Source organism: Rhea pennata, chromosome 3, assembly GCF_028389875.1.
Source record: "Rhea pennata isolate bPtePen1 chromosome 3, bPtePen1.pri, whole genome shotgun sequence".
In the NCBI taxonomy this organism is placed as follows: domain Eukaryota; kingdom Metazoa; phylum Chordata; class Aves; order Rheiformes; family Rheidae; genus Rhea; species Rhea pennata.
The window spans coordinates 3,275,635-3,301,476 of NC_084665.1; the positions used below are offsets into that span (position 1 = coordinate 3,275,635).

The window sequence follows — 25,842 nt, forward strand, 5'->3', positions numbered from 1 at the left end:
GTCAGTGTAGTGCCCCGCGGTCAGGACTTCCTGCTCCAAGTGCTCTGAGGGTCAGTGCTCCCACTCTGATCCTCTGATTAGAGATCAGGTTGTTACTTGAAGAAGTTCCTGTCCTTCCCACTTGGGAAGAAATGTGAGCAGGGCTTTTCTCTCTGTCCAAGTAGCTTGAGTGTGGCTCCCAGCCTGTTCTGCAGCATGCCCCTGCGTAACTGGGAGCAGCTGGAGTCAGGCTGGGGCAGCTCAGGCTGTGCAGGGCTGCAGAGATCTGTGGCTGGTCCCTGATTCCTTTGGTTTGTTTGTAGATGCTGAAAGACATAAAGAAGGAGAAGGTTTTGCTGCGCCGGAAATCGGAGCTTCCTCAGGACGTCTACACTATAAAAGCCCTGGAGGCCCACAAGAGAGCAGAAGAGTTCCTCACCTCAAGCCAGGAGGCTCTCTGACGGGTTAGGAGCTGGCACGGGAAGCTCTGCCCCATCCCTTCCCCCCAGGGGTCACAGAAACGCACTCGGTTCTCATGTATAACTAAGGAATGAACATGGTGAGCTGTGCCTATCCTCCACTCCATCTGCATTTCCCCCCCTCCCCCAAAGAGTAGATCTGGTTTTACGTTGTCCCTTCTCTCTTACCACTGCCATGTCCTCCCGCTTCTCCTCCTCCCTCTTGCTTCTCCACTTTTTGTGTGTACGTGAAGGGAGCCTGCCTGGCCTGTGATTGCATTAGCCCAGGCAGGAGTCACTTCATTTCCAGCCCCTGCCCAGTTCTTGCTGTGCCCGGGGACCAGAGCCTTGCTGCCCGGCAGGGAGGAGCTGCTCCTCTACCTCTGCTGGCAGGAGGGTGACCTAACGTGGGTGCCGGGAGCTGCTCTCAGCTACCTCTGTAAACGGCAGGGAGAGCTGGGCCCCTCTGCAGCTCGTGTCTGAGGGGTGCCTGAGCTAGGCAGAACCACGGCGCGATTCATCTCGCTGACTGCGAAGAGCCTGGCTGGCCAACTTGGCCTGCCGGAGGAAGGTGCCACACACCCCGTCCCTGCTGCCTGGTCCAGGTGTGCCAGCCAGAGAGGCCGCGTGCAGCTCGGTGCGCTGCTGCGAGCCCCGTGCACGCGTCTCAGTCCTGCCTTCCGCAGTGCTGCCTGCACAGCCAAGCCCAGCGACGATCGGAGGTCGGGCTGGGTTCAGGGCAGGAATGTGTGGCAGAAGGAGCCTGTGAGGGCTCCGCTGTCCCACCGCCCTCCCTTGGGGTGGTGGTGTGCAGTTGGAGAGTCTCACCTACAGAAGAGATGTTCACTTCCACCTTTCTTTTGCCTCCAGTCCCCTGTTCTGTTCCCCTGTCTGTGGAGTGGGGGGGGGGTCTGTGCTTTGCCACCCCTGGGGAAACTGGGTGTAAGCACTACGTACTATTGCTTCTCTCCCCTTAGAGCAGCCTTAGAAGCTCTTCTGTGGGAAAATGATTTCCTTCAGCTGTTTGTGTTGCTCCTTGCTGAGTTGTTTCCGCCCCAGCATCTTGGTAGTCATAGGCCCAGAATTAACTTGACTTTTGCTTTCTTCCTCTATGTGCTCAATTCAAATACTCCTGCAGACCTCCCTTTGTCACTGTGTCCCATCCATGCCTTAGCTCTACGGTGGCTGGAGTTTCTAGGAAGCTTGTGCTGCTAAAGAAATTCCTGCAAGTTAGTGGAAGTAACAGATAGGCATCATGGGGTCAGGCTGAATTTATGAGTGTTCAATCATCTCCTCTTTACAATCAGTGGTAGCTGCTACTAGTGAATTGCTTCTGCAGGTGCCCTGAGCAAAATTTGCGTTGCCCTGTTACTTTGGCACCTGCTCTGTGGCCTAAAGTCCTTGTTAGTTATCGCATGGCACACTGGGGACTTGCTGTGGTCATTTAGCCTTTAGAACGTACTTGCCGATAGCCCAGGGGCCTGTGCAGCACTTGGGTGCTACTGTGATCCAGCTCTCGAGCTTTGTCCCCTGCCTTTCGTGGTGCAGGTTTCAGCCCCAGGCCGAGGTGCCACCTCAGAGAGGCTGGCTTGCAAGAGAGAAGGGAGCCTTCCTTGCTTCTCACCTGCCATGCTTGCTTTTCTTGATGTGTAAGCCTGCAGGGATTTGCAGTGGTTTAGGGAGCTTTTGGGGCCAGTGCTAGTCTGACTGCTGCTTTGCAGCATTGTGGGATGCTGCCGAAGGTCCTGGTGTGTCTTCTCCTTGTCCTCACTAGCAGCCTGCTTCCCAGGTCATAGATTCTTCCCCTGTGATCTTACCACTGGTGTGCAGCGTATCTTTCCTTTCTTCAGTTTCTTCAGCCCTGCTGCTCTTAGTTGTTTTTCCTCAACCCAAATTAAGCTGTTGTGGCTTTTTTTCCCCCTCTGTGTGTCCTGTACCCACCCTCAGCCCTGTGTAGCTCTTTTCAGCAGAGCTTCTTTCAGTCTGGCCTGTTAGGCATGCCACCATCTCTTAGGAGCAGCTGGCAAGCGTGAGTATATGAGAAATCATAGGCATCACCCAAGCCTCTGCTTCCCCTCTGCTGCGTGCAGTGGGCCAGCTCATCAGGAGATCTATGAAACACCTCAGGGAGGTTATTGCTTATTTTGAACATTAGTCTGAGCTCATGGTCAGCTGCCAATCAATTACCTCATGCCTGGCACAGCATGTAGACATGCACTGGGTAATTCCAGACAAAACACAGGAGTGGCAGACGTCTCTAGGGCAGAGCAGAGACAAAAGATCGCCAAGTGCCATCTGCAGCAAGGCTTGGGGCTGCAGAAGATGTTTCTTCCCTTTGCAGTATGGAGTTTTTCCAACCTGTCTGCTTAGCATTGTGTTATAAGCTGCCACCTCATTTTTAAGAGTGCTACGGCCCACGCACGCCCTCGCTAGAGCCCCCTCGCTGCTAAGAGCGGTCGTGTTTCCCTGCTGTGGGCTGTTCCACCTGCGATAAGGAGCAGACTTCTGGAGCGCAGAGGTAGTTGCCGTCCTTCAGATGGGCTGTCTCCACCTGCAGCCCCCTGCCCTGGCCAGAGGAATAGCAGTGAGCTTGTGCCACGTGCAGGGGCAGGAGTGTAATGGATCACAACTACATGCTGTACAGCTTGGATGTTCCCATAGCTTTGTGTATATTGTTCTGGGTCAGGGAACTTATGCTTAGTACCTTAACATTACTATTAGTTTGCTGCCTATTCATTCCAGTGTCCTGGACATCTAAGAAGGGGACCATGTGAGAAGAGGGGGGAAGCGTGTTAACCCTCTCTGCCACACATACTGCTTATTATGCAGACTTGTGTCTGCCACGCTAGGGCTGTCCCTTGCTCCACACTCGGTTTCTAGCATTAGTGCTCATTTCTGCCTATGCCTTTCCCCACGTCGACCAAAACGGACAGAACTGGAGCTGCCTCTTCCACTTCACACGGCTCCCTCCTCCTGAGGGAACAAGCAAAACTACTGCATTCACCCCCTGGACACAAGTATTAAGCTGCTTACAGTTCATATGTGCATATGGTGTACTTTATTTTCAGTAGAGCATTACATAGTATGAAAGTGTTGGATTTTGTACAGATGTCCCTGTATGTACAGAACTAAATAAAACCAATCTCTTGGAAAGACACACTGGAATCCACCTCTGATGTGCCAAAATACAGCTGCTTGTCCTGCTAGGAGGGGCCTGAGCGGAGAGGACTTCTCCAGCACTGACAGCATGAGGAAGATCCCGTGTTTGTGCCACATCAATCCGGGTGAAGCCAGCTGAGCCCCCTCCCTCCACACACACACAGGGGTAGGGAAACCAGTGTAGTTACTCCAAGGAGGAGCACCAGGAAGCCAATACAAGGACACCACAGTGACTTACATGCCAGCCAGCGCTGCAAAGAGGAGCAGGAAGGGAAGGCGGACAGCGTCAACGGGAGAAGCAGTACCGTCGCTGTTGGCAAGTCCTAGTGCGGCCCAGTGCCAGGAAAGGCGGCGGGCGCGGGGCTGAGGGGAGGGCAGGAGGGAGCAGCCCCGGTCCCGCGGCTTCGCTCGGGCCTGGGGGTGCCGAGGCTGTGCCGGGCTTGCAGCGCGCGCTGCACCACGTCCTTCCACTGTTCCTCAGAGATGTGGCTGGCCCACGCCGGGACGCCCAGGCTGGGCAGCTTCACGCCGGCCATGGTCCTCTTCACCAGCTCCACGTGCTCTGCGGACGCAAGGGCAAGGAACGAGGCGGCAGCTCAAATGGCCGAGCCCCCGCGGGCGCGGGGTGGGCGGAAGGGGCCGGGGGCAGACGCCGCTCGCTACCTGGGTCCATGGGGATGGAGCTGCGGCTGCTCGGCGCGCCGGCGCCGCCTTCCTCCTCCTCCTCCTCCTCATCCTCGCTGTCCGCCGGGGGGTCGGGCAGGTGCAGCCGCAGCATCTGCAGCACGGAGGGAGCCAGCGCGGTGCCCCGGGGCCCTGGGCACCCTGTGCCCGCCCCCGCCCGCCCGCCCGCCCGCCCCGCTACCTGCAGCCGCTCCCGGAGGCCGGGGCCCGGCTCGGCGCGGCTCGGCGCCGCCGCGGCCGGCGGGACCTGCTCGCCGGGGCCCTGCTCCGCTTCCTGGCTCAGCGGCTGGTACAAGTAGCCGCCGCCGCCGCCGCTCTCCTCCTCCTCCTCATCTTCCTCCTCATCTTCCTCGTCGCCGCTCCAGCCCGCCGCGCCGTCGGGGGCCTCCGGCGGCCCCGGCTCCTCGGGGCACACGCGCTCCGGCCCCATGCTCTGCGCCACCGCCATGCACCGGGCGCGGCACCGCCCCGCCTCCCGGAAGTGCCGCGCCGCCGCACGGCATTGTGGGGGTTGTAGTCCCGCGGGGCAAAGGGAGGATGGCGGCGCTCACCGCGGACCCCCCGCTCCGCCGCAGCCGTTGGCGCGGCCGCGCAACTACAAGTCCCAGCGTGCCCCGCGCGCGCGCGCGCGTGGCAGTTGGAGCCCGGCTGCCGAGGCGCCTTCCCGCCGCCAGGTACCGGGCTGCGGGGCCGCGGGCGGGGGCGACCGGCCGGCGCGGCGGGGCGGAGCGGGCCGCGGGGCCGCGCTGGCTGCTGCAGCGCGGGGAGAGGCCCTGGGCGCGGCCGCCCGCCGCTGCCCCTGGCCCGGCCCGGCCCGGCCCGCGTCCTGCGATGCGCGGGCGCCTCCCCGCGCTCCTGCGGGTTTCCTCGGTTTCCACCTGGGCTCGGCTGGTTTAACAGTTATTATTTATTTATTTACTTATTTGACGTTGCCGGGTCAGCCCGAGAGCGAGCAGCGGCTGGGGAGAGGCCGAGGCGCATGCCGCGGGGAAGCGGCGGCCTTCCGCGCCAAACGCGAGCTCGAGGCCCACAGAAAAAGGGGGGGGGGAAAGGGAGAAAAAATCAAAATAGAGAAAAAAAACGCCGAGCGGAGGCAGCACCACTCTCTGCAGCTAGGGAACGCAGAGATGAAGCGGGGCTCCGGCGCTCGAGGTCCCCAGGGCGCCGAGCGAGGTCTGTCGGCCCGCACCAGCTCCGTGGCTGTTCTAGCGCGGCCCGGGCGTGAGGCCACGGTGCGAGCGCCCGAGCGGGCGAGTCGCAGTGCCGGACAGTCGGGTAAATGTCAAGCGCGAGCGAAGAAATTGCGCCGTCCTCACGCTGCCTCTGACAGTAAGTTGGGCGCGCTTGAAATAGAACTGTCTGTATGGGCTGCCGTGAGCTGCACAGGCTATTTTAAGTGCTGCTAAACCTTGCGACTGGCACCTTTGGGGAGTCAGAGGAGCGAGGCAGCCACACGGTAGGGGTCTGTTCTCCCGCACAGCTTTTACGGAGGCCAAGGGCTGCTGCGCTCGGGGTGCTGCAGCAGTCCCGGGGGTGATGAAGACGCAGCCTTGGAAAATGCCGTCTGCTTCCTCTGGGGTGTCTCTATCCTGCTCTGGGAATTGAGCAACTTCTCCATAGCAAGGCTAATCCCAATAGCTTCTAGAAGCGGCTGAGGTTTCCTTTTTTGGATGTAGGAGAGGGAGCCAGCCCAGTGAACTCCTCGCACAAAGAAGCGAGTCCAAGAACATAGGTTTTGTTCGAAGATTGTGGTCTGGTTCCATGCTTGAAGCTTGTCTGTAGCCGCCTATTTTGAAATGATTTTGTAGCTGATTGTAAGGCTTGAAAATAGAAAGTCCGTAGCAAATCAGCAGAGCAGCTGAAAAAGAGATCTCTGACTGGAAAAACTCTAGCTACTATTTTTTTTTTCTCCCCAATCTATGCCACTTTGCTCCAGTGACCACAACAGGTTTGGAAGGTATTCTTGTGGAAAATTGTTGAATGTGTTTTCTGGAGGGTTTTAGGTGCCTGTGTGCTGTATCAGTAGACTTGTGTAAGGCGCGAGCTGGGACAGTTTGAATGAGGGTTGTTCTGGGCTTTATCTGTGGCATTGGGTGGTTCCTCGTAGGCGCTATATTCGAAGAACGTAGAGCTGACTTAAAGTCTAGCTGTCCTCTTGCATAGCAGTGAAATGTCCTGGGTGAACTGCTGCGTTCCTTTTGCTGGATGTCAGCACTGATGAAGAATGAGGGAAGCGCTGAAGGATGTCTGCGGATGTTTCTCCAGCTCACAGGCTGGGGAGCTTCTGCCTGTGGTTGGGTGCTACGTCTGACCGCGGTAGTGCGGTTGATAGCGACAGCAGAGAGTGGTCACAGCGTGGCTGTTTTTGCACTGCTTACCTGGAAAGCCTGTACCGGGCTTCGTGATACTGTGCACAGTGGCTGGAGGGCTTCTCACGTTTCTTTTTTGAGTGCTTTTGATTTGACCAGCCTGTGCTTGGTGGCACAGAAACAACTCCTTGCTGTGCCCACTTTATTTCCAGCCATGGTCAACATCAGGTACTTCAAAGGAAGGACTCTGCAATGGCAGGTGAGGTGCAACCTGCTTTTAGAACCGTTCTTACTGCTGGCAACTAATGACAGGACTTACAGGGTGTCAACCCAAACGTCTCTGCGTTCTGTGCTGGGCAGGTGCTTGTCAAACTGGGGAAAGGAAGAGCGTGAATATTGCATGATTGCTGTCTGCCTGAGTGCAAAAGGAATCAGGAAGGTCTGTTATGTTAGTCTTTGGAGCCACGAAGAGGCAATATGCGCCTCGGTGAAAGCCAGCAGCGGCTCAAGCAGAAGCCTGCGCTTCTGCCTGCGAGCCCGCTTGAAGTCTTGCCGCCTCTTCTCCCTGCTCGAAGTGGCGGGGGAAAGCCGGAGATCCCTGGTTTATGGTGAGAGAGGGAATGCCCAGATAGCAGAACATGGGTGAGCGTGGTTTCCTCGGTTTCATTTGCTCTAGAAAAATCCTGCTTCCCGTCCTGTAAGAAACCTATGCTTATTTGGATGGAGCTGCTTGGCCTCCCTGCAGGTATGTTGCCATAGTTCGTGGGGGCTTTGGGGTGCAATTCCAGCTGGGGCAGGCTCAGCGGCTCCCAGAAGATTCCTTGGACCTTTAAGCAGCGCGAAAGCCGCTCTGATGGAGATGCAGCTCCATGTGCGTGGAGGGGCGCGTTCAGCAGGGCTCAGTAACGGGACATATGAGCAGCTCGGGATCTGCGAGAATCCCTGTGAAGGACAGCTCTTTCCTGCCAGGAGCTGGCAGAAGTAGCGAGAGCTTCTGCGACTTAAATGGTTCAAGCTTAATTTTTCTTCCGTGTGAAAGCGCTTCCTTTGATGCACCTCAAACGGCAGCTCTCCTTTGCTTCGGTTTGTGATGCAGGGCGCAAAGGCACCGGGCAGCTGAGCCCGCTTCGGTTCTCTCGTGCAGTTTCTCTTGTCGAGGCTTCTGTGTTTATAGCCTCAATCCTCATTGCAGGAGGCAGAAATGAGAAAATGCAGAACATGTTTTGCAAAACTTAATATATAATGATTTTCCCTAACTATATTATATTGGTTTTACTGTTCCCCACCCCCCTTCCCATCTACAGGCTCTTCTCTGAGTAATCTTTAAAGCTGAAGGACTCTTGAGGTCTGCTGGCTTACAGGAGCTGTATCGGTGCTTCCTATTAGGAAGTCGTCATGGAAAAGAGGTTGGAAAAGGGCAAATTTATGTCCTCATTTAGATCCTATAAATTAATACTGGGACTCAAATTCCTGAAATGGAATTTAACTACACATGGGGTTACAGGGCAGGAAGTAAAGAATTTCCCCCCCCAAAAAAACTTAACTCGCGCTTGCAGGTAGTGCGGAGGAATTCATAAATTCCTGTGGAATCACAGGAGGAATGGGGAGAGGAGGTGGCTCTAACACATGATTTCAGAAGAGGCAGGGTAGGGGAGAGGCTGAGGCTGGGCAAGCACGAAGGATGCAAAAAGCGGGATGCAGAGGAGAGTGGAGGGTCTTGGTGGGAACACGAGCATGGGGTGAGCAAGGAGGAGAAGAGGTGAACCTGGCCATGACTGAGAAGGGAAGGACACGTGTCCCAGGCTCTTGGCAGAGGCAGGAGGGCATAGTGACAATTTTAGGGTAGGGTTGCGGCCCATGGCAGAAGCAGCAGATGGAGTCTAGCTGGATGGTTTTATAAACTGCTCTTGGAAATGTGGCTCCTGGAGAAGAGCAACTTTTCACAGCAGCTGCTTTAATCTTGTGTTTTATTCTTTAATGTATGATCCTATAAAGATCATTTCATATGTCTGACTTCTGATTATTTTATTTTCTTATAAAGCAAGTGAGTTTTTAGGCGTACCCTGGGTCTGTTGAATCACAGTAAAAAAAAAATGCACATATATATATCCTGATTAATTCTTTCCTGCTTATTATGAAGGTGGTACATCTCAAGTGTAAACGCTAACTAAAAGACATGATCATTCCCCCCTACCACCTCAGGTAGTCCATAAAACTATTTTGCCTTAAAGGTTGGTTGTCTGTGGAAAAAGCTTTCAGAGCAAGTTAGGCCTTGTGTAAGACTATAATTGTAGCAAACAATGTTGTGACATTGTTGCTACAGTGTAAACATTGTTTCCTACAGTGTGACAAACAGGAGCTTGAGCTTGAATCTCTGCTGACCAGATAAACTTCTTAGGATGTATAGCTGTAATTTCCTGCATTCATCTCATTAGTCTTAATTATGAAACTGTTCAGACAGGAAAGCCAACTCTTGCTGGTACCAATATATTAACTGAAGGGAAGAACATCCTGACCTGCTAATAACATATTCCTTGGGCAAACGTCTCCAAATGCGCTCCCAGGAGTGGAGAAGAGTTTTCCTGGCCTTTCTAGCATAAAGGCAAGCTTCTTCATAAAACGTCTGGCCGCCCAACTGTGCTATTATGCTCTTTTATTCCTGGAGGAACCAAGCAGAAAGCTCATTAATAATGCTAAATTTATGCTATTAACCTTCCTGGATCAGGCTCTGTCTTAAAGATGTTGAAAGTATTGATACTGCGCTAATAAGCCCACTTACACTGATGGAAGGGTCTCTTACTAAATCAGTTAACCAGGAAGTAGATTTTGGAAAGTAATATTTTTTTCAGGTGGTAGTTCATGATTGAGGCTAAAACCAGACTTAAATGGCAATATGTGAAGCTTTTAAAACAGCCTAAAAGGTGACTTTGGACTCCATGGAAGCTCATCTGTTTTGTAGCTTTATGGAGGACTTATACAAGAGTTGCTGTCTGGCTTTAATTTATTTTAATTTTTTTTTTTTTAAGAGAACTGCTAGAGCTGAAGTTTGGAGTAGTTCTAGGTGTACAGGCAAGTATTCCCCTGTAGCAAAGCGAGGCTGTTCCTGTGCTCTGCTGGAGAAAAGTTTGATGTGACCATGCAATGCTTGCTACTCAGACGTCCCTCCAGCTTTGTTCCTCAGTTGTGGAGTTGGAAGTGACAAGGGGGTGGGCAGCTGGGCCAGAAAGCGTGCCGTTGTACCGTGCTTAGCCTGGCGATGGGTTGTGCAGTCGCCTGCGTTGCAAGCTGTGGTTTTGCTTGGCTGGTGGGCTGGGGAAAGCCTGACAGCTCTGGGGGGTTTCTCTGTGCCTCCATGCGGAGCAGCGCAGCATGGCACTACCCTTTCCTGGTGCGCAAGCTGCTCTCCAGCTGCTTCAGAAACTTGAGAAAAGAGGAAAGTTTGCCTTGCCTTGAGAAAGCATGTGGAGAAGTATTTATTTTCATCATTCTAAGGCATCCCCAAATTTCTTTGTGTTCTGCAGATGTTAAGGTTGACAGAGAAGTTTACTGGCAGGTTTAGTTTCATTCTGCACTGAGAACTGACTGCTATAGTTTGGAAGCCCTTGAACGGTTTTGAAAATTGGATGATTAGCTATATCTTCCAAAGCACTAGAACCAAGCAGTGAAAGAGGGAATTTTCTGAAGACTGGCTGAAACACTGACTTTGCTTTTAGTGACTGTTTTTCACCTGGAGGGAAACTGTTAAAAGCTTGGACTGATCTGCTTTTTCAGAAGTGTCAGAGCAGGACTGTGCTCCACTCCCTTAGATCCAAAGAAGCACCTCCACAAAAATCAGCAGTGGTGACTTCTCCAAGAGCTGGCCCAAGCCATCTGTTGGACTTGTGAAGTTTTTCTGTTTCTGAACTCAGTTAATATATTACAAAACGTTCATTGTTGCGCCTGAGTTTGCAGTGGGAGAAAGAGCAATTATTCTGATCCTTGCTGAAGAGCTTTTTCCCCAGACCAGGGGGTTTCTGTTCTCTCATGTTTAATTGAGCTGGACCGTGGTGCTCAAACCAATGAGTCTGAACGCTAGTGTTGTAGTGCACCTTCATATCAAGTAGTGCTGGCCTTGTTTGGGTGACAATACCTTCTTTGCATTTCCTTCCCCAGTGGAGAGTAAAACCATCTGTGGTGGGGAAGTAGATGAGTGAGGATACAGCAATGTGACCTTTGTAGCTGGCATTCGCAGTAGGAAGACCTTCGAGGTGGATGGTGTTATTTTAGCATGTATCTTTGTTGCAGAGCCAGGTGACGTCTGTGCAGCATGATGGTGGCCTGAGAAGCATGAGGCTGTGGCACCGGGGGCCCTGAAGGCTGGTGGGCTCACGGGGAGGAATGCTACGGTGGGCAGTGCACTTGGAAGGTGGGCCTCGAAGGGTGAACCACGCTGCTGTGGCCGTCGGGCACAAGGTGTATTCCTTTGGTGGCTATTGCTCTGGAGAAGACTATGAGACTCTACGGCAGATTGATGTTCACGTTTTTAACGCAGGTAAGAGTGCTACGTCCTTTTGGTGCATGATGGAATGGCTCCTTGGGCTCAGCTGGCAGCTTTTCTTGCCCACTGCTGCTGGAGAGGGAGATGTTACACTCTGTCGCATGTCTGACTAATTTCCAAAACACTTACCACGTCGATGGGAGCCTCCTCTGTTGTGCAGCCCTGTGCTTTCAGCTTCAGGAACAGGGCACAGAGGGGCTGTAGTTCAGGAGACTGCTATGGGAAAGGCTCACCAGAAGCAACCACAGAGTCAGCAGCTTTTTTCACCCTTTTTGTTGGTGAGTACTGGCTCAAAACTGCAAAGAGAAGCTAAATTTAGTTGAATCAGTTCCTGTGTCCGGTTTGTAGCATGACTGTGCTCAGCCTCCCGGTAACATGGAATTGCCAGTACGCCAAGTCAAATCTTCAGGTTTAAATTCCTGAGCCATTTCACTGTGGTGGCAGCTGACAACTGCTGCTAGCACGGTGGAAGCGGCAGGGCCATGTGGTTACGGTGCAGGCCTGCTGCTTTTGGTGATGGCTAGCCACTAGATATTGTGAAGATTCACAGTGTGGCTCAGCAAAGCAGCTGGAGCTGGAGTTATTTTTGTAGGGTAACCAGTGTGTCAGGAACCAGTTGGAGTCCTCTGTCGATGGAGCACTTCCCTGTAATTAGGCAGGTGGCTAAAAAAACTGTGCAGGTGCTTGGATGGGTCCAACTGAACAGATGAGAAGATGAACTTAAGAGGAACAAAAGCAGAGAACCAGTAACTAGTTTTTGGATGGCATGCCTAAATGCTCTCCTAGCACTTGGGTGGGATGTAGATGAAATTACTTTGTAGAATGTGGTGAATTCGCTGCTTTAGGTCTGAGGTTTGGAGAATATGGTGACTCATGCAGAAGTGGATAAGGTGGTTGGTTTGCACGCAGCCTTTGAGATGATCTGCTTGCGTTGCAGAGGGGAGCAACACTCAGGATCTCACGGATGAAGATACTCAGGTATAGGCAGAGAGACTAGTTTCTCACAGACCGGACAGGCGAGCAACGTAGCTTGTAAAACATGCCAGTAGAGCACAGCTCTCATGGAGAAATAGTGATTAGTGTGCCCAAAGGAACGCTCTTGCATCTTCCTCCCTTCTTACTGCTCCCAAACATTAAAGGGTTACGATACTGCATCCACTGCTTGGGAGGGATGGGGCTGCAGTCACACTTGGCTTTCCAAACCCTTACTCAGCTAGCGCTGTCAGGTTTCAGCGCTAAGGCCAAGATGCCATATTCGATGAGCTAAAGAGCAGGACTGTCTTGTAGGTAGGAAACACACTGTCTAGCTTGAGTTTAGCATGGCTGTGCTTCCTCGGTGGCCTTCTTGCCTCTGTGATGGACACTCACCTTTTAAAATGCCTGATCCTTCCCCTTTTGCTCTTTTGGTATTTCAGGGCAACTGCAGCCTAACTATTTTCTGTTATATTTTTTATCTCCTGGTTGAAAATAAAACTGGAAGCAGTATGCATGGCCAAAGGATTGTGTCTGGGTGCTGTTTTGTAATGGCCATGTAATACTTTCTGTGACTTGCAGTGTCGTTAAATCCTGTAATACATGTTGACTGCTCTGGCTACTACTGAAAATGACATACAGGCTCCCAAGAAGTAGAACCTGTGATCACAAGAAACTCCTATTAGTAACACAAGGTTAGCAGAGAGATGTCTAACACTAGAGGTGTGGGTGGGGGCAAGGGTCTAGAGTTTAAAAAAAGAAGAAACCAACATAAATCCTTGTTTCTAGGGTGCTACCATGTTGCTTTACTAGGAATGCTGCCTCAAGGCTGAATGATACCGTTGAGTGTGTTCCCTTGCCTGCTGCACTGAACTGCTCTTGGGCTGCCTGTTTGTCTAGCTTTGAGTCTGTTCTTCAGAAATGTCACCAACTTAAACTAGTTTCTGCATTTGTTATCACCCCTGTGCTTTTCTTTCCATTTTGGATAGGGGTGTTCTGTTTTGTTTAATTGAATGTGCTGTATTCCCCAACCTACTCTCTAGGATGAGCCAGAGTGGAAGTCTCTTCAGTGTAGTTGATGAAAAAAAAAGAAGACTGTTCAGTTCAGTCCTTCACCCCTCAGGTGCTTCTTCTAATCTCCTCTGTGACAGCAGACTTGTGGAAGGTTATGCTTCCATATTTGTTGGCTACCGGTTTTTCAGGGTCAGGCACAGCTTTGTTTACTTATACTTCTCCTGTACCTTGTTGCAGATGAAAGAAGCTTTCGTGAACACTCTCTTGTTCCTACAGTGTTCCTAATCAGTTGTGACCTGTGAGCACGTGTATCAGGCTGACATTTGACATGAGCTTGAACTTCTACTTTTAGTGTCTCTGCGTTGGATCAAGCTGCCTCCAGTGTGGACAAACAGCCGAGACCATGTGAGAGAGGTGCCCTATATGAGGTATGGGCACTCAGCAGTGCTCATAGATGACACCATCTACATATGGGGTGGTCGCAATGACACTGAGGGAGCCTGCAACGTGCTCTATGCCTTTGATGTCAGTAAGTTCCAACTTCTTGCCCTTCCTTATCCCAGCTGCTCTTGATGAAGCCATCTCTCTGTTCTACTGCATTGCTCTCCAGCTTGCTGTCCTATCACTCAGTGTCTCTACAAAGTGGTAGTCTGGAGCAAACGGGGCAGGAGAGAAATTGGTGTGTTATCAAGAACATGAGAGGCATAGTGTGCCTAGCTGGTTCAGCAGGTTTGAAAGAGGAACAGGATGGTCAGTGGATCTGGACACTTGTCTCTCTAAAAGCCTTGAACAGAAATGACGGAACCTGTCTCATAGTCAAATGGCTTTTAATTTTTCTGTTGGCTTTGTGTTGTCTCTCTGATAGTAACTACAACTGAAGCTATCGTTCTCTGTGATACACTATTCCTTAATGGTGGCTGAAGGTTGCAACAAGAAGGGGATGGAGCTCTTGAGGACTCTAGGGTGGCCCTTCTATCTGTAAGAATGAAGCAGAGTTAGGAATAAAATACAGAAGCAGTCAGAGACAGAATGGAAAAACTAAGGCAAGCATGAGCCAAGTTAGACAAACCTGAAAGGTAACTCCTTGAGCCTTTCTGTTGGCTTCTTCATTGTGCTGTTGAAACATCTAGGGAGAACAGAAACTGGGTGGACGGGAGCACTGGGAAAGGGGAAGGGAGGATTACGTCTGGATTCTAGAGGCAAGTCCAACCTAAATACTAGCCAGGAACAAACTTGCTGGGCTTACAGTAGAAGTGCTTGGCCACGGGTTCTTTTCCTTGTTAGGAAAGATCTCGCTGCTTGGGAGCTGCTCTCTGGGCACAGTTAATTGTCTGGATTTTTCTTTTCCCCCTCTGACACATGCAGCTGAGAAGCCACCAGCAAACCTCTGTGTGCACAAGGGCTTTACAGTGGGAGCTGCCTGATGTCCCTGCTAAGTCGATCACTTTAGCATTAAGTGAAAATTAGCTGAAAAGCCAGACTTCAGTCCTGGTCCAAACCCTCCGCAGCTATTTGTACACACTGTGCCTGTCCCCTGCCAATCCTGGAAAGTGAGACTGGCAGTCCTTTGGCTGTGATGGAAGCTCCACTGTATGAGTTTCATCAGGATCAAGACCAGGCTTTGAAGTCCTGGCTGAGGGCATCTTTGTCCTCTGGGGAGGGAGGTGCTGATCATAAGTTGAGGTCTTTTCCATATCTAATTTGACACATTATACTTGGCTGAGCTCTTGCTGTTACCGTGTGACTTGGCTTGAAAGCAGTCCTGTAATGGATGGGAACTCAATAGCTATCACAGCTTTCTTGCTCGCAGGCTGCCCAGGGATTCTGTTGACCTTGCAAGCCCTTTTGTGCAGTTCCAGCTGGGCTTAGGTAGATAACTGTGGCCAGAGGCCAATTCAGAGAAGTTATCCTCTCCCAGAGAATGTTGCTTTGGCTCCAACTTTGCCACTTCCTGAAATAAGCATTGCTGTTGGCCGCGTTCATGGAGCAGGGCGGGGGAGAGGGAAATGTCTCCTGCTGTCTCGAGGCTTATCTGTGCCTCTCTGTGGGCTTCTGGGACAGGTGCCTGTTTGTGCTTGGCAGTGAGTCACTGGCTTAGTTCCACGTTGCCCTGCATGGAAAACAGCTCTGGCTGGATTTAAAGTTCTCTCCTAAATCAAGCCAGTCGCTGGAGCACGTAGGGTAAGGGGATGAATCTGGCTGGTGTAGACTTGTGGGGAGCAGTGCCTGAAGGGCAGGCAAATGTGAACAGCAGAGGGTGGAGAGCAGAGAAGGCTCCCCTTGAAGAGGAGATGAAAGCGTAACAAGAGGAGCAGATAGGATGGGGAGAGCGGAACTCCAGAGGTGAGGATGTGGACAGTAGCTCTGTTGACATGAGTGGCCGAATGACCTCAGACTAGGTTTTAGAGTGCTGTTTTTCTCTGTCAGTTACCTTGCGTCTCCAAGCTGTGAGGTCACTTGGGCCGCTTGACGCCGTTGCTTCATTGTAATTGAAACTGTAAATGCAGAGCTGAAAAGTGACTCACTAGTAAGCTTTGCAAGAGCTTCAGTATAAATCAAGCAGTGCTGTGCTAGTCACACCTAAAACTTGAGTTTATTGTGGGGTTTGGCAGAGTCAGCAGTCTTGCCCTGAGAATAAGGTCCTCTGTCACTGTGTCCGCTCTGAGGAGGCTTAGCTGGGTGCCCTGACTTGAAGAAGCTTGCAGTCTCTCTGCCTGGAGAAGCATGTGCTCTGTACGAAGGAGTGTATGTATTTCTGTCTCAGAAACAGCGTTTTCCTTGCCCCCCGAAGAGTAGTAAAGAGCTACCCCATCCCCACATCTATTGTGTTTCCTTAGCATTGCCTTCTGTTCTGTTTTAGACACGCACAAATGGTTCACACCAAAGGTGTCTGGAACGGTCCCAGGAGCAAGAGATGGGCACTCAGCGTGTGTCCTGGCAAAGAGCATGTTTATCTTCGGAGGCTACGAGCAGCTGGTGAGTAGTGTCTGTGACAGTTCTTTGGAGATCCCTGGAAAAGAGGGTGCTCTTATCCAAGACATGAGTAGAGGCAGGGTAAAAGGATATGCTTGCATTTATAGTTACTTTCATTTTATAACTTGGCAAAGTTATGGCATAAATTATCCAGGTTAGGCTCCTGGTTTTGTGGAAAAGATGGTTGAGAAAGTAGATCCACAAAGACTAGTGGCTTTATTGTTTTGATTGTTTTTTTTTCCCCAAAAACAATGTATTTTATTCTTAGCGGCAAAAGATGTTTGCCCGTGTCTTGGCAAGTAAGCCACCTAACAGGTTAGAGGATGCTTTCTGTATCTGCTTGAGCGATTGCTGGCTCAATTCTCAGCCAAATTTAAATAAAGATAAATATATATATAATTATAGTAAGTATAAAAGTATGTAAGTGTATATATATATTTATTTATTTTAATCTGACTGAGAAGTGAGACAGAAAAATCCCTTTCCAATATCTGCAGTGTTGCTTTGAGTCTTGATCGTGGTCTGTGCGTGCTCCCTGTGTTTTGTACCTATTCTCACATCTTGCTGAGCCCCTCCAGCAAATGCTTACTTGTCCTCCCACAGAAGAGTACTTTGAGCTGAAGGTCATCCTGCACTAGCCATCAGTGTGCTTAATGCTCCTTGGAGCAAATCCTTATGCTCTGATCTTAAAAAGTGGGTAAATATAATTTCAGCCTATCACCAGGCTCCATAAAAGCTGTGCAAACTCATCTCTGTCTATCTGGAAGGAAGCTGGAGCTCTGTTATGGCAGACCCTGGGCTATTCTCCTTCTTCTGAGCGGTATAGCAGTGCCAAATCTATAGTCTTGATTACAGCACCAGTACAAATATGATCTGTTTCTTAACCAAGACCAAACAAGCCTGTAGCCAACTTGGTGCTATCTCCTCTGGCTGGAGGAGTGGAAGGCTGCACTGTCTGTGACTGCAGGCCCTTCTGCGCTGCTAGAGACAGATGAGTTTTGTGGGATCCTCAGAGCCCCACCTGTATTTATTTTGAGGGAGCTAATTACCTAGGAGTAATCTCAGCTCCCTTCTACTTCTCATCTTGTGGCCTTAGCAGAGTCAGCTGTGACTGTCCAGTTATGCAGCTCCCTTCTTCTGTCACTGCATGGAATAGGGGCAGGTACTGCAGGGAATGCATGTGTTGCATGTAGGACTCAGTCTTGGTCATAACAAGTGAGTATCGAATAAATTGGAAGGCTGTAGAGAGAGAAGGGACAGCTTTGAGGAGAAATGGGCTTCACCTCCCCCTTGTGAGGTGATGAGTGTGCTGCTTACCCTGATGTTTTGGAGCTAGCACCCCATCTCTCTGGAAGTGCTGCCTCCAAAGGGATGCTCCAGGTCGCTAGGAGAGCGTTCTTTCCTGGTGCTGGGGGTGACCACGCTGCCCAGTCCCTTGGTGACCAGGCTGCACTGCTGTTCTTCCAGGCTGACTGCTTTTCTAATGACATCCATAAATTGGACACCACAAGCATGATGTGGACCTTAATCTCTGCCAAGGTCAGTGTCTGTTTTCTCACTCTGATTTGTGGGGGAAGTCTTGTCTCTGACACCCTCTGGGATAGCTGCCCACCATTGTCTCACAGATTGTCTTGTTTGGCTGCGATCTGCAGGAGGAGGAGTTCTCCAAGATCAGGCAGCCACTCTTCCAACTTCCTCACAGAGATGCGTCCTCTCCCTAGGTAATCTGCCTGCTTTCTCTAGTTCTATTTTAATCTGTTTTTGCAGGGTACACCAGCTCGTTGGAGAGACTTCCATTCGGCTACCATCATTGGAACAAAGATGTATGTGTTCGGTGGCAGAGCTGATCGGTTTGGGCCATTTCATTCCAACAATGAGATCTACTGCAACCGCATTAAAGTATTTGACACAGAAACAAACTCCTGGCTGGACTCCCCTCCCACTCCAGTGCTCCCTGAAGGCCGGAGGAGCCATTCAGCCTGTGAGTATGGAGCTGCTGAGAAAGGTGGACAGTGGAAGGGAATTCCCTTGCCCCAGCAGAAGGGGTGTCTGGCCTACTGGGTGGAGATGTGGGGTGGCAAAGAACACGCCGAGCCTGGGTGTTGTGGAAAGCTGCTGCCTCTCACAAAGCCTTGCACCTCGCCCCGCGTGTGAAGATGTGGTAAACTAAGGGAGATGACCAGCACCCCTTTGCTTTGCATTTGATGTTGGAACAGGGATCAGCTGGGCTCTACACTGGGTGGCACACTGATGTCTGTGCTTGCTCCCTACAGTCAGCTACAATGGGGAGCTATATGTATTTGGTGGCTACAACGCGCGCCTGAACAGACACTTCCACGATCTCTGGAAATTCAATCCAGGTATTTATGCTTTTAACTTGCTGTGCTTGATAGTGCTTGAGGCTCTCAAGTGTGTAGACGCTCAGATGCGTGTATCCCACGAGGGCCTAGGAGCCTGCTTGGGAGAAATGGCTCTTCTGACAGCATTGACAGGAACTTGATTGAGACCCGCCCCCCCCCCCCCGGTTCTTTCTTGTGCTGTTTCCAAATCTCAGTCAGAAAGCAGAAAAGGAAGTATTACTGAAAGATGCCCCTAAATAAAAAGTGATCTCATTCTTAAATATGCAGAAGTGTTAATAGAAAAGAAGGTACAGAGAAGCAATGGGGCTAGGGGATCCCGGAGACCATGGTTGCAGAAACCATTCAATCTGAGCTTTAGCATCCCCACACCACACTATCTGGGTACCAGGAGGTCAAACTGTGCAGCAGAAATGGTGGTTCTTGAGCTGATGCCCTGAATATCAGTGAGCTACCAGCTGTTTGGTGCCTCCCATACTTGGGTATTTTTGGCAGTCCGTTAAAATTATTTGTTTGCTGACTGCTTTGTGTAATGAAATCTTATAAAAGCATTATGTGGTTATCTGAGAGCAGCCAATCTGCTGTTCCCCTAGCTGATCTGTGGTCTAGTGGCTGAGCTCCTGGAGATTTCAATGCTGCATAGTATAGCTTAATCATCCTTCAAAGTCCTTGCCATGGAGAGTGGACTTCTCCATGGCAAGGTATCTTCTTGGTATCTTCTCCACCTTGTTCAACTTCCCATACTCCCCCAAGGAGGGGATATTCTGTGTTTTCTTTGGCTGCCGACAGATGGAGCTGGATCCCTGGGTCTCCTCGCAGAGCTGGCAAGGGAGCCTGCCCGCCTGCTCCTGGAGCTTCACCCCTTGCATGGCTCCCCGAGCCAGCTGCCTGGTGTTCGGGCGCTGTAAGCAGAAAACCTAGGCGTGTTGCAGCGGATGAAGGGGAGAACTACTCCCGTCACAGCAGGCAGAGCTCTGAGAGCTGTGCCTGGCATCTCGTGTGACATTTTGGGAGCACTCTGTAGAATCATATTGTTTTGCCAACACAGCAAAAAGAGGTAGCGGACAGGAAAGGTGGATGTTGGCCACTTGGTGGCTGTAGGGCATGGGCCTCTGCTTTTTGTGTGCTTTGTTTAAATCCGTAACCTGCCTATACCTGAGTCTCAGCCAGGCTTTCACAAGAAGCTGGTGCGTTTTTCCCCCCTTAGTTTCTTTTTCTTGGAGGAAGATTGAGCCCAAGGGGAAAGGCCCATGTCCTCGACGTCGGCAGTGCTGCTGCAGAGTTGGGGACAAAATCATTCTCTTTGGAGGCACCAGGTGAGTAGTGCGAGGCCTTTAGAGTGGCTCTGTAAAAGGGTTTTTCATGCCCTTCAGTTCAATTTCTTTCCGTGCTGTCTCATACTATAGTCAGCATCACTTTAGAGCCATGGGGCAACTGTCTCTCCACCTTACAAGTATCCAGCAGAAATGACACAGATCAGGATTCCTCTGGAAAAACTGGAAGACTGAAGATGTCCTGCTAGTTTGTTAAGTACCTGGTGACAAGCCTTCTTTTACAACAAGTAGGGGCAGTAGTGTGTAACATCCTGTTCAGGAGGGGTTGTGCAATTCTGTGGCCAAGCTTTCTGTGAAAGAGGTCTGGAGGGGCAGTGGGGAAGCAGCATTCTGCTGCAGAAGGACAGTCTGCTCTGCTGCAGCAGATCTCAGATTCATTTACCTCCACTACATGCTGCCTGGGCTTCTCCTTGCAGTATCACTCTTCTTTTGCTGGCAAGTGCATCTATGAAGCTGCAGAGGGGTGTCAGTTTGGCTGGGAGCAGTTTAAGGAGCCCTTCCATGTACCAAGGCAGTGTTCCCTTCTCTGCCAGCTTTCCTTAGTGAAATTTCCTTTCACAAAGGAGACCTGGTGTTAAGGATTTAGCTGTCAAACACTGGAAGTGGTATTGTCAGGATGCAGAACAGCTGGATGTTGCCAAGAGCCTTAACAGCTGTGAAAAGAAAGGAAGGGGCCCATCAGCAGCACACCCTCTCTGCTCTCTGTCTGAAATGATGCATTACAGTTCTGGAGCACAGGTCTTTTTGCTGGCATCTGCCTCGTGTAAACATCTGAATGCTTTCAAGCCTCCAAATGGCTCAGAAACCTTTGGGAAGGCTTTTCCTGGGTCCCTGGTGGTGGCTTTTGGGGGACCTCTTTGAAGGCAGGCAGGGGACAAGACAGGGAGTCCATCAGGTGGACAGCTGCCACACCAGTGGGTGATGGGATGCCATCAAGCCAAAGGAGTACTGGGAGGGAGAAGCAATAACAGGAGGCTTGTATGGACACGAGGAAGTGCTCAGAGCATGGGTGAAGAACTCAGAGGTACAGAGTTTATCCAGTCTCCTCAACAGATACTGGGTGTTGCTCTGTACGGTAGAAGGCTTGGCAGGACTTGAAGGCAGCTCTGGAAGCTCTTGAATGTTACAGTCTTTGGTAGATGGTGCTGATTTTGTTACAGCAGCAGCTGAGCCCTGATATCAAACCTAGGCACCCTAAGAAATGCTAACAAACAACGGCAAATTCAGGAGCAGTTTTCCGGAGCGCTGTCTGCCTCTGCCAGGCAACACAGCAGTGTTCGCAGCATCTGCTGCCCCCAAACACTTCAACATTCAACATGCTCTTTAATGTCCAGGCTCAAGTCTCTCGTAGAACAGTTCATCGGCACCAGCTTGGGATAAGAAGAGCTGCTGGCAGCCAGGAAAGTGGCTTGCTTGGACTTCAGGGAGAGTCTTGCAGGCTGGGGAAGGGGGAGGTGGGAGTGGGGGCTGTGCTCGCTTCCTGTAATGGTTATCAGGTGTGTTCTGGAGCTGCCTGGTGAGATAAGAAGTTTTCCAGGAAGTCGTTGAAATGGAGAACTCCCTGTGGTCTGCCTCCTGACCTGCGTTCTCTCACCCCGGCCTGGGCCGGGGGGCGGGGAGAGATCCCAGCGCAGGGGATTCAGTGGGATTGCTTGGTGGATAAGCCAGCAGGCGCAGCTGCTCTGGGGAAAGGACTGGCAAAACCCTCTTGTATCCTGCCTCCCCTCAGGGGGTTCAGAGGTGCTTTTGCAGGGTGCCTGTTGCTGGAGCATCCAAATGCTTCGTTTCCTTTGTATTCCTACCTAGAGCCCACTCTTTCTGCCCCATCTGTGCCCCCTCTAAAGGAGGGGGGCTAGCAGCAATCTTGTCACTTCTGTCTGAAGTGACCAGGACTCATTAATGAGTCATGAGCTAATGACTCATTAGCTACGTCCTCTTTTTCTCCAAAACCCACCAATACTACAGGATGCAGAGATCCCTCCCCAAGGAAGAGCCGTGGGGAGATGGAGTACAGAAAAACAGAATTTAGCTGAGCACATTTTGACCCAGGTTTGCCTTGAGGTTTCACATTGCCTGATAATGCTCAGAAATACCCGGCTCTGGTGAGGGGACAGGGGCTCTCATTGGGTGCTCAGTGAAGGGCCCAAGATCCTTTACCAGCACTTTTGAGCTGCTGCTGAGCAGGAGTGGGCAATTTTGCTGGGATCTGGCTGGCAAGGGGTGCTCAGCACCCTGCTGTCTCGGGAGCTGCAGCTCTCCTGGCCTTGAACTCCAGGCTTTCCCTGGCTGCTTGCGGTTTCGTGATAACGCTCCAGACCTGGTGCCTGCTGGCTTCCTTTTGAAAGATAAAAGATACCGTAGGGACTGTGACGTGGATGTGAGAAGATTAGGTGGGGGCATGGTAAGCACACACGGTAGAATTGAAAGGGCTCTTGCCTGTACTCAGGCAGATTGGATCCATCTGTAACAGGTCTCTTTTGCCAGCGGTGAGCTGTGCCCCGTAGTTTGAACTGGCATTACAAGAACTGGCGAGGGTGGTACCATCTCGTGTCCTGGTGAGATGTGAAGCTTGGGAAGCAAGTGACACTGGGATGAGACGTCGCAGCACAAGCTCCCAGCTAGGCAGGAAAGACACGTTGAACTTCCTTGTTGCAGACTGAAGTGGGGCTTGAAATGCCTTTCCTTTCTGTTAAACTCTCCGAACAACTGTCAACCACAGAAGAGTTTTCCCTTGGGCCAGGCGCTGCTGTCCCAGCACAGGCTGCTCTGCCTGCGCTCAGAGCACTGATCAGGCTGCTATGTGGCTTCGACCACTCTCCTCCCACCACCCGCCAAGACTGCAGGGGACCTTAGAGATGAGGCTGCCTGTTCCCTGGGAACGCCTGAAACGACCGCTCCCCTCTGGCATCGCAGCACCAACCTCAGATGGGAGCATCAACAAATTGGGGCTGGCTTAGAGCGACAGTCCCGCAGATCAGGATCTGACGCTCACTCAGTCCCCTGAAAACAGGGACTCGCTTAGTCCCCGTTGCAGCATGGCCTGTTGGCGCAACCAGGGAGCTGTGGCTGGAGCCTGCGGTTGAACGGAGAACGTCTGCACTTGCACTGCCGCGTGGATGTTTCCTAGCTGCTTTCTCCACGTTTCTCTCTCAATGACTCAATGGCCCATCTGAAATAACTGCAGCACATCTTAACCATGTGAACACCGGAGTGATGAATGCTGTGTGGCTGGGCAGAACTGCTTTTATCTGAATGCTGTGCTGTCGGACTTGGCACGGACTTGCCTTCCAATCCTGCAGCAGGACCCCGAAGCTGCTGCTGTAATTGGAGGAACACGGTAAATGCCGTAATTGGAGGAACATGGTAAATGCCGTAATTGGAGGAACACGGTAAAATAGGACGTTCTCCTGGCCGCAGGCTGCCAAGCTGCGGGTTTTTGCTAGAGACTTTGTGTTAACCCAGTGCGTATGTGCAGCTAGTGCAGACAAAGAGGGGAAGAACCTGCCGCTGCTGAACCAAGAGGAGACCTCCGTGGATGCTAATTGTCAACTGCAGCCTTCACTCTTCTGCAGAAAATGTTGAGCTCCTGGAAAGCACCTTCCATACAGTCCCAAAAGAAAGGTGCTCAGCTTATTGCATTCCTGCACGCTGCGGTGCTGGAGCAGTGTGGCAGTGTTTGCCTGCTCTGTCCTCAGCAGCATCAGTGCTCCCAAGAGCTTGCAGGCGTAAGAATCTAGCTCACGGGTTTCCATGGCATTACTCATGAGTAACATGCTGCCTGAGGCAGCCCGTGAATGTTGCACAGCCTTGGGAAGCAAGAGCTGAGGTGTGGGCAGGCAGAGCTGAGCCGTGTTGCCTGCAACATATGGCTGCTCTTGTTGCTTCTCCAGGGACTGTAAGCCTGGATGGCCAGTGGCTACTTGTTGGTGCTGCCAACATCTCTGGAGACATGGAGACAGGCCATGGCTCCCCTGCCCTCTGGCCTTGCAGCACAGCTGCAGAGCCTTGCAGAGAGGCCTTCTGCGGCCCCCAGCTTTTCCCACTGGCTTCACTGGATGCCAGCACAGCTCTGAACTGTCTCGTGATGGCAGGCAGCATTGGACACTGGTGTGGGGCAGCCAGTGGGCCCTGCTTGTTGCACATGGAGCAGCATGTTTGGATAGATGCCTGTGCAAGTGTATCTGCACGTGGGAGCAGCTGTAGCATCCCTCACTCCTCCTCTTGGGACCCTGGGATTCGGCTTTGCCTCTCTGAGGGGAGCGGAGGCAGCTCTTTGGAGGAGTAAGATCTGCTGAAATTGCTGAGCAGAGAGAGCCCTGCACTTGTGCTCTTGCTGGAAACAAGCCTCAGCTCTGGTAGCTGCTGGTGCTCCAGTCCTGGGAAAGAGAGGGTTTGCCAGCACCCTGCCCATGCCCAGAGGATGGGTGCTACGGGCCTAGGGAAGGCCTCAGGGCTGCTCAGATGGTGGAGAGCAGTACGGGAGGTACCTGGGGAAGGAGGGGTGTGAAACAAGCTGCAGGGATGATAACAAGCAAAGGTTGCAAGCTGGGAAGAGGGGTGTTCCCTGCAGAGGGGAAAGTGCTTGGAGGGCAGGAAAGCAGCAGAGGCAGCTCTGGGCTGGGAGAAGAGCTTGCAGCTATAGAGTCGTCGGGGGGGCTTGCGTGAGGTGGAGATGGCTCCCCCGTTCCCTGCCGTGGCTTGGGGCAGAGGAGGTGCGTGTCTCTGCCCAAATGCCGGAGCTGGCTAGCCAGGCGCCCGGTGCTCAGCACAGCCCTGTCTTCTACACTGCGGGTAGCTGGGTGAGTGATGGCTTTGGGTGCTGTTGGGAGGAGGAGGCGAAGGGTGTGAGAGGCCCAGATGTGGGGTGGGCAAGTTCTGGACTTTCTCAGCCCTCGGGGAGCCCCAAGGGATGCAATTGGGGTACGAATGTTTTGGCAGTGACTGACAAGCTTTGCTTGGCTCCTGCAGCCCGTCTCCAGAGGAGGGAATGGGCGATGAATTTGACCTGATGGATCACTCGGATCTCTACATCCTCGACTTCAGTACGTGAGCGCTGCCTGCACGGGTCGCGCCTCCTGCCGGGAGGCGTGCTTGCGAGCAGGCCTCACGATGGAGCACAGGGGACCTAGGGTGCCGGGGTCCCCCCGCAGATCCTAGACGAGGATCGCTGCCACTGACTGCGCCTTCTTTCCGCAGGTCCCAGTCTAAAGACGTTGTGCAAGCTAGCAGTGATTCAGTACAGCCTGGACCAGTCTTGCCTTCCCCACGACATCAGGTACTGGGGTGCCAGGCGCCTTCGGGTGCCCCCTGCCCTCGGGGCATTGCGGCCCTGGCACAGCGCTTCGGGGCAGAGCTGGGGTCGCACTTCCCCTCAGCGTGCCCTGTCGATGTGTTGCAGATGGGAGCTCGCAGCCATGACAACCAACAGCACCATCAGCCGCCCCATCGTCTCCTCGCAGGGCTGAAGCTGGCTCGTCCCTCTGCCTGCCGCCCCTACCCTCGCCCCTCCGCACACTGATCTCTTGTTCTACTGCCTGCATGAATTTTTAGCCCCTTTGAGCAAGGAACGTGCGTGAGCTCTGTTCGTCCTGCCCTCGCCAGGCCTCCCTCCGCCCGGGTCACACCTCCGGCAGCACGGACGCACAGGCTCCAGGGAAGAAAGCAGCTGGTCCCAGCGCGGCGATTGTGAACCCCCTCAATCCATGCCGGCCTCGGGGCCTCTCGCGTTCCCTCCCCTTGCGCGGAGAACTGCGGCTCTGCTGCCCCTGTTGCCTGCCACGCTCCGAGGGCCTGAACGGACTCCCGGCGCCGGCTGCAGCCCTGGGCTTGGCCCTCGGGCTACGAACTCTTCCTGCGCTGCCTCGGGAGAGTGGGGGGCTGCCCTGGCACCGGACCGAGCCAAGCCGCCGCTCCTCTGCCTGGTTCTGCGTGTAAACCAGCAGCTTGGGAGGGGTTTTATAAACAGTGAGGCCAGGCGCGGGTTGACGCTGCTCTGTGTGTCCCAGCGGGGAGCAGCCAGGGTGTCTGCGGAGCGGGGTGGGTGCAAGGGAGGGGGGCGGCGGGTAG

The 25,842-nt window shown here is 52.4% G+C and overlaps 3 protein-coding genes across 8 annotated transcripts in view; 2 read left to right on the forward strand and 1 right to left on the reverse strand.

Moving 5' to 3' along the window:
• Nucleotides 1–3,594, forward strand: part of PPP2R5D (protein phosphatase 2 regulatory subunit B'delta) — a 32,359-nt gene extending 28,765 nt beyond the window's left edge. Inside the window, exon 16 of the mRNA XM_062571367.1 lies at nucleotides 303–3,594. Coding sequence (XP_062427351.1) covers nucleotides 303–440 — 138 coding nt within the window. The 3' untranslated portion in view covers nucleotides 441–3,594. The remainder of the gene's footprint in view (nucleotides 1–302) is intronic.
• On the reverse strand, nucleotides 3,477–5,261 carry MEA1 (male-enhanced antigen 1). The gene is given in 5 exon segments (XM_062571198.1): nucleotides 3,477–4,158; nucleotides 4,260–4,374; nucleotides 4,462–4,769; nucleotides 4,772–4,875; nucleotides 5,200–5,261. Coding segments are annotated over 5 exon segments (828 nt in total). The 3' UTR covers nucleotides 3,477–3,919.
• Nucleotides 4,881–25,752, forward strand: KLHDC3 (kelch domain containing 3). 6 transcript variants are annotated; one of them, XM_062571371.1, is made up of 11 exons: nucleotides 4,885–4,954; nucleotides 10,874–11,120; nucleotides 13,465–13,641; nucleotides 15,973–16,088; nucleotides 17,553–17,624; nucleotides 17,853–18,066; nucleotides 18,359–18,445; nucleotides 19,650–19,758; nucleotides 24,745–24,818; nucleotides 24,973–25,051; nucleotides 25,175–25,752. In XM_062571371.1, the coding sequence occupies exons 2-11, from the start codon at nucleotides 10,967–10,969 to the stop codon at nucleotides 25,239–25,241; spliced, it is 1,149 nt and encodes a 382-aa protein (XP_062427355.1). In that variant the 5' UTR covers nucleotides 4,885–4,954; nucleotides 10,874–10,966; the 3' UTR covers nucleotides 25,242–25,752. The 6 variants fall into 6 exon arrangements, 5 of the variants coding, with proteins under 5 accessions (XP_062427360.1, XP_062427355.1, XP_062427357.1 ...); XM_062571373.1 differs by lacking the exon at nucleotides 4,885–4,954 and adding an exon at nucleotides 5,588–5,609; XM_062571372.1 differs by lacking the exon at nucleotides 4,885–4,954 and adding an exon at nucleotides 5,654–5,736.
• The last annotated feature ends 90 nt before the right edge of the window (nucleotides 25,753–25,842 follow it).

Bases quoted from the DNA above. Each gene is read 5' to 3' on its own strand.
- KLHDC3 (XM_062571371.1), top strand. From the start codon at position 10,967: ATGCTACGGTGGGCAGTGCACTTGGAAGGTGGGCCTCGAAGGGTGAAC. The intron at 17,625-17,852 runs GTCAGTGTCTGT...CTGTTTTTGCAG, and splicing joins GGACCTTAATCTCTGCCAAG to GGTACACCAGCTCGTTGGAG. The intron at 18,067-18,358 runs GTGAGTATGGAG...TGCTCCCTACAG, and splicing joins CCGGAGGAGCCATTCAGCCT to TCAGCTACAATGGGGAGCTA.